This window comes from Aplysia californica, unplaced genomic scaffold (assembly GCF_000002075.1).
Source record: "Aplysia californica isolate F4 #8 unplaced genomic scaffold, AplCal3.0 scaffold00056, whole genome shotgun sequence".
NCBI classification, from domain to species: domain Eukaryota; kingdom Metazoa; phylum Mollusca; class Gastropoda; order Aplysiida; family Aplysiidae; genus Aplysia; species Aplysia californica.
This window is the reverse complement of record NW_004797326.1, coordinates 849,695-863,617: the sequence shown is the minus strand read 5'-3', so window position 1 is coordinate 863,617 and position 13,923 is coordinate 849,695. Positions and strand designations below refer to the sequence as shown.

Genomic DNA, 13,923 nt, shown 5'->3' with positions numbered 1-13,923 from the left:
CACCAAAACTACCAAAGAAAACAGAGAAGCGAACTCACCAATATCAGCTTTCTTGAGGGCAGGGGAATCGTTGACACCGTCACCGGTGACAGCCACAATCTGGCCCTGTCTCTGGCAACCTTCCACAATGATGAGCTTCTGCTGGGGCGAGGTTCTGGCAAACACAATCTCCGCATGGTTGATCAGGATCTCGTCAATCTGGGCCGGGGTCATGTCACGGAGGTCACCACCGTGGATGACGGCAGCCTTAGCTTCTCTGTGAGTAATAGGAGCATGACAAGAGATGAAACAACGGATGCTTTTGGGGACTCTTTCTCAATGAAATACAGTAGAATCCGCTATAGCTACCACCTAAGACAATCACCTGTACAGACGATCAGATCCCACATTCCCCTTGCATGTTCTAACTATATTGTAATGACACTGTCCAAGAGGACCAGCCACCTAGGTCGACAATGGGTGTTCATCTTGGACAGGCTCCACTCTATTGAGAGAACAGGTTCTTGAAAGATTCCAAGTTCCTTGTAAACCATGATACGAGTGGGTTTTACTCTCACAATGAAATATTTAGAAAATAAGTGACAGGATTCCACTTTTCTTTTACATGTGGGTACATGTTGGTTCTACTCAATCTAGACACAATTGGTTACAGATGACACAAACACAGAAAGCTCCAATTCCTAAATAGCACATTCAATTTTCCATTTCCCTACAGATATCTTTTTGATCATGTATAGAGGTTAATCCACACCAAGGACAAGTCAAACTCATTTATAAATCCCTGACATGTTTGAATTATCGGTGCCCAACTATATATATGCACACTGTGAAGAATGCATGTTCTCTTCTTGACTATAGCAAAGTTAGCCCATCATCAAAACACTAACATACCTGGGGTCAACTTCTTCCACAGGCACACTCCTTTCAGCGGCCAGGTCCTCCACAGTCTTGCTGCCCTCGGAGATGATACCCACACCCTTAGCGATAGCCTTGGCAGTGATGGGATGGTCACCAGTAACCATGATAACCTGGAAAGGTCAGAGATGAGGTCATGATCAGAAATAAAATTTTGAAAATCCCATCTGCTGTTTCAAAATGTATACATCTACATGATGGTAAATAACATTTCAAAGGCTGAGCATTTGCCTCTACTCCACCCCCTAATCACGAAACCATGCTGAGCGTTAATACGTAGCTCTGAGAATCCTTATTTTACTCTATAGTCAACAGACCTGGTAACAAAACAAATAAAAACCTCAAATTCTAAGACCTTTATAATCGACAAAACCGTTTTCTAAGAAATGATACATGAACAAAACAACAAATTAATTGTCAGCTGGTCAAAACCCTGAGGATATTGATTCAATGCTTAGTAATCTTTTTTTACTAAATTAAAAAGACAGACAGAGAGAGAAGAATAGAGAGAGAGAGTCTTTGTGTGTGTTTAAGGGTGAATTTGCAGAGAGGAGACGTACCTTGATACCAGCACTTCTGCATTTTCCGACGGCATCAGGCACAGCAGCTCTGGGCGGGTCAATCATAGACATAAGTCCAACAAAGCGCAGACCAGTGATGGGGAAGTTGGGACCTTCAGCGTCAAATTCAAAGTTGGGGGGGAACTCATCAATGGGCAGGTTGTAGTCACAGAATCCTACAGGAGAGATACAAAGGGGGGAACGTCTTGCATGAAAAATACAGCCAGGTTATAATATACCAGCTTGCTACCTTAGAATAGCAAAGTTCTATCTGCTCAATATGCAGTTTTGAGAAATCTGATGAAAAAAATATTTAGTTTTACATGTCAAGCTCTTACAATGCAATTCTTTGACTTTGAGTATCTTGGCAAAGACTGAATAATCTTACAATTCTTATAGAGAAAACAGAACATTTGGTTTCTGACCTCATGGTAATAGTAATTGAAAATGGCATAATATGTGAGATAGAACTTTGCAATTCTAACTACCAATAGAAAACATATTTTCTTTCTCAGTTTTAAACAACCACCAATGCAAAGCAAAACACACCCCCCTCCCCAACAAAAACAAAAAAAGTCCCCAACAAAATGGTGGAAGGCAGTACACTCACCAAGCACACGCTCTCCAAGGCCTCCCAGCTCGAGGTAAGCAGCGTTGAAAGCCTCCCTGAAGTTGTCGTCCAGGGGTTGGTCCTTGCCATGCATGAGTATGGTGGAGCAGCGGTCCATGATACGTTCGGGGGCGCCCTTCATCACCAGCAGGTAGCTGGGGTCGTTGGGGTCCTCTGTCTCGTGGATGGACACCTGTCACAGAGTGACACAGGCATGAAATATTGGGATGGATTTATTTTTAAAAGGAGCCGTTTTATTATTGTTTTAGTAAGAGTTTTACAACACTCGAAACACAACAAAAAAAAGGACGAAAAATGTTTGAAAGGAAAGAAGAAGCAAACTAAACCAGAGCACCCAACAATCACCAACTCATTGCTTTAGCAAGGTGTCACAAAAGAGTAATAAACACAAAAAATGTAGGAGAGATAAGGACAACAGATGTTTGACAGGAAAGAAGGGGTAAACCACACAAGGGCACCTACAAACATCCGTCCGGTAACTTTGAGAGGAAACATCTCTTCTTTTTTTTTTTTTACATAGAAGATGGAGACCACATCAAGAAGCTCATTAAAACAACAGACTCCACAAAAGCCCACCTGGTACTTGTTGGTGGAGTTGAATGGGATCTCCACGATCTTCTTGTTGCGTCGTCGGAATTCAGTCACTTTGCCGATGTTCAACTCCACACACTTGAGCAGGGCCGACTCTGAGGCGTCTCCATTGCACTCTCTGAGAAAGATAAGACAGTCATCATTGAATCGTTGCCAAGAACGTTCACAGAAACACAACCATTTTTCACTAGAAAACGGTTAAGACAGTAAAAACCTAAATTAAGTCGTTACATATTTTTTAGTTTCAGTAAGTGTTTTACAGCACTTGCAACACAAAATGGCCTTATAAGTGTCGAAGATTAGAAGTGTTACAAAAGAGTGACAAACACGAAAAAAAGGAAAGATAAGGACGATAGATGTATGATAGGAAAGAAGAAGCAAATAACACTAGAGCACCCGCCAACCACCCATGCAGACAAATATGTCAGTTTGGGTTAAGAGAAGAGCATCAACAGAATATCAGTCCTTTAGAGCTGCGAAAAAGCAAAACCAGCAAAATAATTTTTAAAAAGGATCATAATGAATTAAGACCTCTGACCACCCATCTAGAAACTGACTAGGGAAATAAAAATGCATCTTTAAGTCAATGACCAGCACATCAATGCGACACCTTCCGTCTTGCGACAAACCAGACAGAAATAATAGAGGGACAATATATCGATGTAACATAAAATCTTGACTTTGTCATTAAAATGAAGCTGTCACATCCAATAAAAAAATATTTGGCAATTCATTTATTTGTCTGTTATACCAAAAGGGAGATTTTACATGCCAAAGTACAAAGACTAAGTCTTTGGGTCTCATTTTTCTTTTTAAAAAAAACCCACCAACAACAACAACACAAACAGCTCCAAGCAAAGCAAAACTGGTGCCCCCACATGAAAATGTGACTTGTTAATTCTGAATGTAGAATCTGAAATATTCATCATCAAATGCCTCATTTCACCAAGTCTAATAAGAATATTCCGGCACAAACTTAAAGAGCTCAGACAATACCTCTTGAGCACAGGTACGTTCTCCTGGTTAGCCTTGAACTCAGCGCGGTTACACAGCATACCAATACGAGCCAGGCTCATCCAGGTGGGGTCTTTGCTGGAGTAGGAAGCAGCTGCAAGGAAACAAAACAATATAGTCAGGGTTAACACCGGTGTGGTGTTCTTACACAAAGTCAATTTGAAAAACCTTGTTCCCAATCCATAAAGTACATGTGGTCCGGAGAAACCGCCAGGCCTACAAAATTTACAGCTTAAGTTCTCATGGTAATGATGTTCGCCGAATTCATTGGGGGATTCATTCCGAGGCTACATCGATGGAAGAAAAAGATTGAGAAACACTGAAAGCTACACCTTTTAAAGGTACCATTGAAAAATCCTCAAATTTAGTACTAGGCACTAAATTTCTGGCAGTCTTGAATACACTAAACCTTTCTCTCAGAAAAAGTAATTTATTTATGGAAAACGTAGAATTGAAAGACATTACAATGAGCAAAGTTGGTTTAATCATGTTACAGATCACAATAATAATACAATCGTAAAACATTGAAAATTAATGAAAATAGCAACCAATTGTGGCTTTTTTTGTAAAGTGTTTTACGGTGCTCACAACTGCATAAGGTCATATGAGCGCGCGGGACACGCCTAATATTTTCAGTTGGTAGGAAATTTTGAATTTTGCCCGGGTGGTGGCCGAAGCTTACTCGATTTTAGACCACCAAGGGATCTTTATCGTGCGCAACTTGCACACGGGCCCTCCGAGATTTTTCGCCCTTGTCCGAGAAGGCTTGGTGTAGATCTTTCCTACCAGAAGATCAGGGGTGTGGCAGAAAGACAGCAGTAAGGAGGAGCCAAGAAGTAACAGTAGAAAGGTGGCAGAAAGAGTCAGGAGCCCAGAGGAGGGGGCAAAGGAGGTGAGGGGGTGGGGGAAGAAAGTGGAAATGAAAGCAGACAACAGAACATTGCTAGAGAGCAGGAAAGGAGGTGAAAGGAGACAATTTTAGAGAAGAAAATTTTCTGGTCGCTACCCGGATTCGAGCCCCGGACCTTTGAATAAGATGCCAACACCTTAACCTCTAGGCCACGAGAGCCCCGAACCCATTGTGGAGGAGAAAAGACGTTTGTCTTACACATGTGAATGTCTTAGATCGTATCATTATAATATATTTTTTAAAACCCAACAAGGAGGAAATGGCAAGTGGTCGTTTATACACAAGTGATAGTCTTGGACAGGTAGCCATTAGAGCAACTTCCACCCTAATTGGCTTCGCCTCAAGGAGAATTTCAGCCAATCCCAAGCCTGTGATACTTACTGGTCTGATCCTCATTGGTCTCAGCCTCCGAGATGCGCCCGTCAAACCACATATGGGCGACGGTCATTCTGTTCTGGGTGAGGGTTCCAGTCTTGTCGGAGCAGATGGTGGAGGTAGAGCCCAGGGTCTCCACAGCCTCCAAGTTCTTCACCAGACAGTTCTTCTTGGCCATACGCTTGGCAGTCAGGGTCAAGCACACCTGAAGACGGGGGAATAGTAAGTACATTTTCTTTTTAGTATGAGTTTTATGGCACTTACACATATAAATAGGTCATATAAGAGCCAAAGATTAGTGTGTCTCTAGGTGTCTTACTAGAGAGTTACAAGTGAAAAAAAAAAAAGAGTAGGGATAAAGACGATAGATGTTTGATAGAACAGAACGAACAGACCAAACAAATGCAATATAATGAAAAAAAAGTTACTTTAAATACTGGACTGGTAACAAAATAACATTATCATAGAGTGAGATCAAAGAGGTTACCAAGATATTTTAAAGAATAGAAGAAAAGCCTGTTCAACCCCAAAGCAATATAAATGAACGGATTAGTGTGCGAGTTGTATAGCAAGTCTAAAATACCCCTCTCCTGCTTTTCCCAATACAGACTCTCTGGGGGGGGAAAAAACCAACATCTCTTAAATTAGTAACTTACAGTGACAGTGGCGAGAAGTCCCTCGGGCACGTTGGCCACAATGATACCGATGAGGAAGATGACAGCGTCCAACCAGAAGTATCCAAGGATGAAGGCAATGATGAAGAAGGTCACACCCAGGAACACAGCCACACCAGTGATGATGTGGATAAAGTGAGCAATCTCCTTGGCGATGGGGGTCTCGTTCACCTCCAGACCAGAAGCCAAGTTGGCAATACGGCCCATCACAGACTGGTCGCCGATCTTCACCACGATACCGCGGGCAGTACCTAGATGCAAAGGAAACACATGTGTTATTACACAATCACTATCATCTTCATCGTTATCAATAAGTGCCTGATCTACGAGAGAGATTGGCGACTATCGCTCTCCATTTTTCCTTTGCTCCAATGCTCTCCAAAAAAAAATACAACAAAACACTAACAATATCCTGATCTTTCTTTGTAATTGCACCATAATTCCATTTAAATCCATTTTTAAGCTAGAACAAGAGACAAAATAGCCTAGAATTTTCTTTCCCTTTAATTTCACACTATCCCATTACTTTTTATAATAAAAGATGAGCTGGCACTATTAAGTCTCTCTGTAAAACCAACCCCATCAATAAGAAAAACAAAATTCACTGCATGCAGCACGAGATATTTCTCTTTAATGTACCTCTCCACTGAATGCAAGTTGGTTCGGGTATATGTAAATTTCAGTAAAGAGAAGCACAAAGACACAAAAACGGTTACGAAGTGAAAAAAGAAATGAGACAGAGACAGAGACAACAGAGGGAAAGAAAAAAAACAAAGTCTTATTAGGGGCGACCCCAACACCCTCGCGCAAGTAGGTGATAAATGTTGAAACAAAAGTAGGTGATAAATATTGAAACAAAAGTAGGTGATAAATGTTGAAAGATAAAGTTGTCCATACCAATGAGACAAGCCACAGACTAGTTATCTAACAGTACAGTGACAGAGAACCTACCTTCAACAGCGTTAGTAGAGAAGAAAGCCAGATTTCTTGTTTCCAAAGGATTTTCGTGGGTGAATTCAGCAGTCCTGCTCTGGGGCTCAGATTCTCCAGTCAGGGAAGAGTTGTCCACCTGCATGGCGCACACACATGAAAAAGTTTAAATATAATAATAATAGAGAGCAATTATTACAGCCCAAATTTCCACTCAATAGCAAGCTTCAGCCTATCGCCATTTTTAAGGAACTTTTATTGATAACTTTCTTCAGCTTTGTTGATGGGGTTTTTTTGTTCGGGTTTTTTTTTTTCAAAAGGAGGGGAAGGCAGATTTACATAAAATGTCTTCTCTGCAGATAGGAAAAAAGACTTTAAAAACCCAATGAAAACCCACACCTTTCCACCTAACATATCTGCATACATCTATGACCGATGTTTTAGAGGAAGCCAGCACTTAACCTCCAGACCAACAACCCAATTCTACCAGTCACAAAACGATCCTCACCTTGAAGCCGTGGGCAGAGATGACCCTCATGTCAGCTGGGACACGGTCACCAAACTTGACCTCAATGATGTCACCAAGGACCAGTTCCTCAGCACGCACGCTCAACTTCTGACTTCCTCTCACCACAATAGCATACTGAAAACAGAAAAGTACAATTTTAAAACCAGAAACATTTAATACGGTGAACTAATGATTTGTTGTCAGAAAGTTGGGGTCTTTTTGTTTCTGTAAAGAGAAGCCAAAGAGAAATACAACCACAAGGTGAAAATTGTATTTAGTGCACGGAAACTAAAAGAAAGACAGCTGGAAAAACAGAGAGAAAGAAAAGAGCTAGAAAAAAGCTATGGCACTTTTAAACCAAATAATAGACACACCTCAGCAAGAACTGATTAAGACAAAATCAACACCAAAAAGAGATGTTGATCGAGCAAAACAACCCACCAGAAAGCTGACCAAGAAAACATTGACTATAAAAAAAACTGTTAAAATAAAGAACAACCTCATGATGAATGATAAGACATTGACACAGAAAGACAGGTTTAACTTTGAGTGAGTTAAAGTTAAAAGAGATTGATCAAAACAGAAAACGAAAAAAAAAAATCGGAAGACAAGGGGAAGACCAATAATAAACAATGGTTTAACCTTACAAAGGAAAGGCTAAGACATAGAAGCAAGCACTATTTTCCTAGACAAAATTAATCGTTACATCAGTAACACTTACCCTCATGGGAAGATAATCGGCAACAATATAATATGTGAGGCGTTGCTTCTCGCAAACCACAAATGGAGGTTTTGGCCATAAATCAACACTAGGGTTAAATTTGTATATAATTAGCCAGGATGATAATTTCAGTGCTGAATGTGTTATCATTTTTATTTCCAATTCACACTTTGATGAACAAGTGCAATCGTAGCTGTACAGTTTTCTCGCTGTCCCAAAAATTTCATAAAAGATAGCTGTGTTTTTTTCTAAGATGCAGGTAAAGAACTATGTTCCCAATCTGGTTTCCAGTTTGAGGGGACAAAAGTTTTGCACTTTGAGCTCTGTGTGAGCGTGTGCGTTTGCAGGTAGGTGTTAAATCAAACCAGACATGCCGCCTGACAACTTGTGATCTCGTAATAGTAATGTCTATGACTTACTTGAGGCACCATGTTCTTGAAAGAGTCCATAATCCGAGAACTTTTTGCTTCCTGGTAGTAGGAAAAGCATCCTGTCACTACCACCACAGCCGTCAACACAATACCCAAGTATAACTGTGGACATAATAAATATAGCAGAGGTTAAAACAAAAAGTGTAAAAAAATTGTGTCAGTATTTTAGAGTTTTACAGCACTTGCAACACAATTAGGTTAGACATAAGCAAGTCAAACAGCTCCAACCTTTAGTCTCTTACACTTTCGATTATAATAAATTTAAAACGTCATGCTCCATTACAAAAACCAACAAGAAAAAAAATGAATGGCAACACAAGTACGTGCACACGATCTGACCTTTTGAGCAGCACCTGACAGATGAATTTATTGTTTTTGTTGTTGCAAAACTTGTCTTCAAACATTTCCAACTTGTCACACAATTTCGCTTCCCAATATATCTGCACTGTCTAGGAGTCATTTTTCCCTTAACAAGCTCCGTTCAATAGTTTTGGATATAGCAAATTCTGGCACAAAGCCTTTCACTTCTATTTGAATTATTTTCAAAGAATTTGTGTACACAGTTATCAGCGATTGAAAAGCCACTAAATTAAAAAAACAAAAATTACGTCATTTTCCTTCTCTCTCTCTCAGTCACTCACCCCCTCACACCCACAACAACAAAACAGGCAATACTCAATAAGGGCATGCCACATCCTGTACTCACGTTGTCACCAGGAGGGTTCTCCTGTTGACTGGCCTGGATGGAATATGCAATGTAACAGAGGATGGCACCAATCCACAGCAGGAGGGAGAAGCCAGTGAACAGCACTTTACAGAACTTGATCCACTCGGGCGTCGTCTTTGGAGGGGTCAGCATGTTTGGACCGTCTCGAGCCAGGATCTCCTTGGCCCTATCTGGGGAGTGACCCTGGGGAGAGCAAAACAATGTTTTGTTGTTTTGGTAAGTGTTTCACGGCAGTTGCAAGAATTAGATTATATATAAGTGACGAAGATGAGTTTTAGTTTCAGTAAAAGTTTTTTGTTTTGTTTTAGTAGGTTTTACGGCGCTCGCAACTGCATAAGGTCATATGAGCGCCAGAAGATTAGAGGTGTTACAAGAGAGTAACAAACATAAAAGAGAAGTAGGGGAGATAAGGACGATAGAAGTTTGATAGGAAAGAAGAAGCAGACCACACCAGAGCACCCATCAACCACCCGCTCAGTAGAGTTTCACACCACTTGCAACACAATAAATAAAGGTCATATTAGTGCCGAAGATAAGAGGTATTACAAGAGTAGAGTAAAGTTGTTCCTGCATCCAATCTGGGCATTGGGGACTGCCTTGTTAAAGAGACAACTTCCTGGGCCTTCGGCATATTGTGGTAGGGTGGCCAGTTCCTTTCCACATCGCCTTTACTTCCCCAACTTGAAGTCAGGTACCCATTACTGCTGGGTGGGCAAGAGGGTGTGAAAAAAAATCCATGTCCGAACCCAGGCTCGAACTCGGACTTTCTTCTTCGGAGACGAGCACACTAACCACTCCGCCACCGCACCCTCATTACAAGAGTAACAAACACAAAAAAAGAAGAGATAAGGATGATAGATGTTTGATAGGGAAGAAGTAAACCACATAGGAGCACCCGCCAGCCAACAACCAGCAAAAATTTTACCGCACTTGAGACACGCATATGTCATCATATAAGTGATGAAGAATAAAGGTGATACTAGAGAGTAACAAACATTTAAAAAGAAAGGAGAGAGATGAGGACAACAGATGTTTGATAGGAAAGAAGCAGAGCACCTGCCAACCACCCACAACGCTTTGTCTGAGTAAGGGGAGAATATTGAAACAGCAATCACTTAGTTCTAGGAAAATCGAAGCCTGACAAACAGAGGCAAGTGCACAAGAAAAAGTCAACCTCTAACCACCCGCCCACAAAAAAGCAAAACCTGTTAAAAAAAAACAGGGAATGATAAAACTTTTATCCGCAATAAAATGCCACCACAATCCTGTCATTTTGGTTAGCTGGGTTGAGTTTTTTGCTCAGACCACAAACAAATCTCAAAAGAATGTAGACATAGGTCTAAAGACTTAATGAAGAAAGTGGGGGGGACCCCTGTGCTTAGTTTAGTAAAGAGTTTTACGGCACTTGCAGCACAATAAGGTCATATAAGTGCCGAAGATTAGAGGTGTTACAAGAGAGTAACAACACACATAAAAAAGGAGGAAAGATAAGGACGATAGATGTTTAAGAGGAAAGAAGGAGCAAACCACACCAGAGCACCCGCCAACCACCAACAGACATGCACTCTCACAAACACATAAAACACATACTCTCAAAAAAATATATTTATAAACACACACCCAGACACGCATAATATATTTCTAAAGTAAAAAAAATGACCGACAATAAACGCCAGGCAAACCAGGCCACAGAAGACAAGAAGGTCACCGGAAGAGGTGCCAATTCACAAATCAGTTTGAGTGCTCTTGGCTCCACTCTCAGATACAACTAGACTGATATCACTGTGCGTTTGTAACGTTACAGAGATACCACAGGGAGTAGGGAGTACAATTCTACCAGCCCTCTGCTGATAAAAATGACAAGCTTCCCTGGCCCTCGATGACTCATTCAGCTTCAACAACAACATATACACCCTGCTGAACTGTACTTCCACCCCACATAAAAACAGACCATCTAAAGAGGAAGTAATGACATGGAAGTGGGAAATGGGAGCCAGCTTTAAAACAAAAGAGACAGTCTTGTACTGATTTAGAAACCTTTTCTCCAAAAAAAATTTTTTTTAATTTTAAAAGAAAATTTAAAAAAGAAAAAAAATTTTTATGGTGAACCATGGTCTCATATTTCCATAGACTGTTTCAACAAGTTACAGCCATTAATAAACTTGGAACAGTAGAGCAGTCAGCAAGTAGTACGCTCCAACAGCCTCCAACCACCCTTGCTCTGAGACAACCCAGATGATGACAAATATATGGAAATGAGGAAGCAAACAATCCTCAATAGACCCTGGGCCAGCCATAAACGACAGTCTACAGTCGAACCTGCTCTAACAAACTCCTGCCAAATCAATCATCTGTACAAACAACCACCTCCCACTTCCACCCATGTTTTTTTCTTGTACAATAATTAAGAGGAACTGTAAAAGACAACTATCTAACCAAATGTGAACATTTTTCCTTTTCTCCTTTTACAATGAGCGGTCCTCTCGGACCGGTCCACCTATACCTATCTCTTCCCAAAAGAACTGCAGCTTACATTTTTCAATCCTCTCTAGGAACTCTGAAATCAATATTGTACCTCTCACTCTCATTTTGTGATTTTCCATATTCGCCTCTCTCCGTACGCCTCGCTAAAAAGCTTATTTTAGAGAAAAATGAAATAATAGGGTTAGTGTAGGCTCAGAAAAGAAAGTTAGAATCATGAACAATGCACGAACATTGCGCTGTCATTGCCATGGAAGTATAAGAATACATCATTGCCAACACCAAATCATAAAAGCTAGAAAATTAATGGAAAAAAATAAGATTCTTAAAAATAAGGATTGTTACACAGGAAATACGCAAGTGTAGCAAAAATCATAAAGGCCAGAAAAAAAAAATTTTAATAAAAATTTAAAAATAAGGATTATTATTAGCAAATTTTTTAAAATACAATAGAGCTTCGCAAAAATTATAAAAGCCTGATTTAAAATTAAGGATATTATAACCTGGGCAAATTTGACACAGAGAGAAGCAAGCATGAATAGTAAATGTTATTTCTGACACCCTTAAGCTCTTTGAATAAAGGGCTGTCATGTTCAGATGACATGTTAAAAACTGAGGCAGTAAAAAACAATTCAACATGAAAATTTGGCCATAGTTCTGGAGCCAGCTGCTGGGTTGGGGTTGGGTTTTTTTCCCCTTTTTTTCTGACTAATTCAAAAAACCCAAGGCCCCCACCCTTACCCCTTCGTCTCTGATAGACATCTTTTAGTTTCTGATTTTTCCAATGATGAAAACGACCCTGTAAATTTTAATGAACTGTTTTCTTTCAAATTGCAGATGTTAGGGTTAAAAGCTGTTTGTTAAGATATATAAGGACATTTAACAAAAAATGACAGGCTGAAGGAAGATTGCCATAAAGACATAAAGACAGAAGTATTAAAACATCTTGAAAGCAAAATATATTGATTTTTTTTTTTCAGAAAGTACAGCATGAAATATGTATAATTTAGTTTCAGGTGTTAGAAATAGAGAAATTCTAAGCCAGAGATTATATCATAACAGCATTAAGCTTACCAGCTTTAACTTGTGATGGTAGTCTCAGCAAATTAAAAAAGCAGAATCATGCCCATACAAGTGAGTCATTGCCATGGAAGTATGAATAACATCACTGCCAAACCACCAAGAGAGCAACAAAAAAGGTAAAAAAAAGAAAAAGCTTAAAATAAAACATTTGAAAAAATATAAGTTAAATGAAAGGGTTTAAGTATCTTATTAGTTTGCCATAGGAAAATGGTGACCTTAATGCACAATAAATTCAGTAAGAAAAGTGAAGAATTTTTTTTTCAAAAACCTATCTATTTTAATAACTATGTATTGACTTAAGTGACGAGTTGTTTTTTTATAAATTAGAATTTAAATTTCGGAATCGCTTTTTTTTAAATGCTGAAGCTGACAAAAAAAACAAACAACACAACTATTTCTCGAAACTGTAGTGAAGGGAAAAAAGGTGTTTTGTCCGCTTATTTATGGCAGAATAACAGCCCCCCTCCCCCCCCCCCTCTCTCTCTTCCAAAAATCATACTTTTCCCCAAAATATTTGTAAAACCAATCACAACAGGAGCCAAGAGCAACTTTTTTTTTTTTCATGAGTTGGCACAATAACAGCAGCCACACCAGGCCATCATAAACTGAACAGGACAAAAGCTACACTGAGAAAAAAAGCAAAAACAGCAAACTAGACCCCACATGTTTGTCTGTTCAAGTAAAGAGAAGCACACCGACACAATAACGGTCATTTAGTGCTGGGGAAAAAAGGTAAGACAGACAGACAGACAGAAAGCAACACAGACCCACCAGAAGCACCCTCATACCCACCCATGCCCCACAAGTCTGTGACATACACAACCAAAAAACATGACAACAAACAGTAACCACAACAGGCTAGCCAGACCCAACAACAACAAAAAAGAACAAAAAAAACATCCCAAGGAACAAACAAAACATTCTTTAACTCACAAAGTAGAAACAAAAAACCAAAAAAACTCCCTCTCACTCACACTAAAAACCACCCATTATTCTCATCAATCAATCAATCTCTCTCTCTCTCTCTCTCTCTCTGTTCATCTCTCTTTCTCTCACACACTCAAGTCAAACCACCACCACCCACCCACCCCTACACCCTCGTGAATCCAGAAACACCTGCCAACAACTTAAAACTCTACTCAAAATAGAATGACCCCCAAAAAACCCCGACTAAAACACACACAAAAAAGAAGAAAAAACTTCAATCAATGTTTTTGTTTAGAGAGTGGAGAAATTGCCCTTTAAGAGTAGCATCGTGCCATAAAACGGCAAGATCATGACTGGATTAATTATTGATTTCTGCACCACTGCTTCACACGGCACTCTCGGTACATGGCTCACGAGGCAGCGAGGTGGGGTGGTGGAAGGGGGG

The 13,923-nt window shown here is 39.9% G+C and overlaps 1 protein-coding gene across 1 annotated transcript in view; it reads right to left on the bottom strand.

Moving 5' to 3' along the window:
* Positions 1-13,923, bottom strand: part of LOC101857391 (sodium/potassium-transporting ATPase subunit alpha) — a 36,685-nt gene that overhangs the window by 9,361 nt on the left and 13,401 nt on the right. The window contains exons 3-14 of the mRNA XM_005092993.3: positions 8,967-9,170; positions 8,249-8,362; positions 7,109-7,243; positions 6,622-6,739; positions 5,653-5,921; positions 5,003-5,201; positions 3,694-3,805; positions 2,683-2,815; positions 2,086-2,278; positions 1,476-1,651; positions 892-1,028; positions 39-256 (exon numbers count right to left, since the gene is read on the bottom strand). Of these exons, the coding sequence (XP_005093050.1) occupies positions 39-256; positions 892-1,028; positions 1,476-1,651; positions 2,086-2,278; positions 2,683-2,815; positions 3,694-3,805; positions 5,003-5,201; positions 5,653-5,921; positions 6,622-6,739; positions 7,109-7,243; positions 8,249-8,362; positions 8,967-9,170 (2,008 nt within the window). The remainder of the gene's footprint in view (positions 1-38; positions 257-891; positions 1,029-1,475; positions 1,652-2,085; positions 2,279-2,682; positions 2,816-3,693; positions 3,806-5,002; positions 5,202-5,652; positions 5,922-6,621; positions 6,740-7,108; positions 7,244-8,248; positions 8,363-8,966; positions 9,171-13,923) is intronic.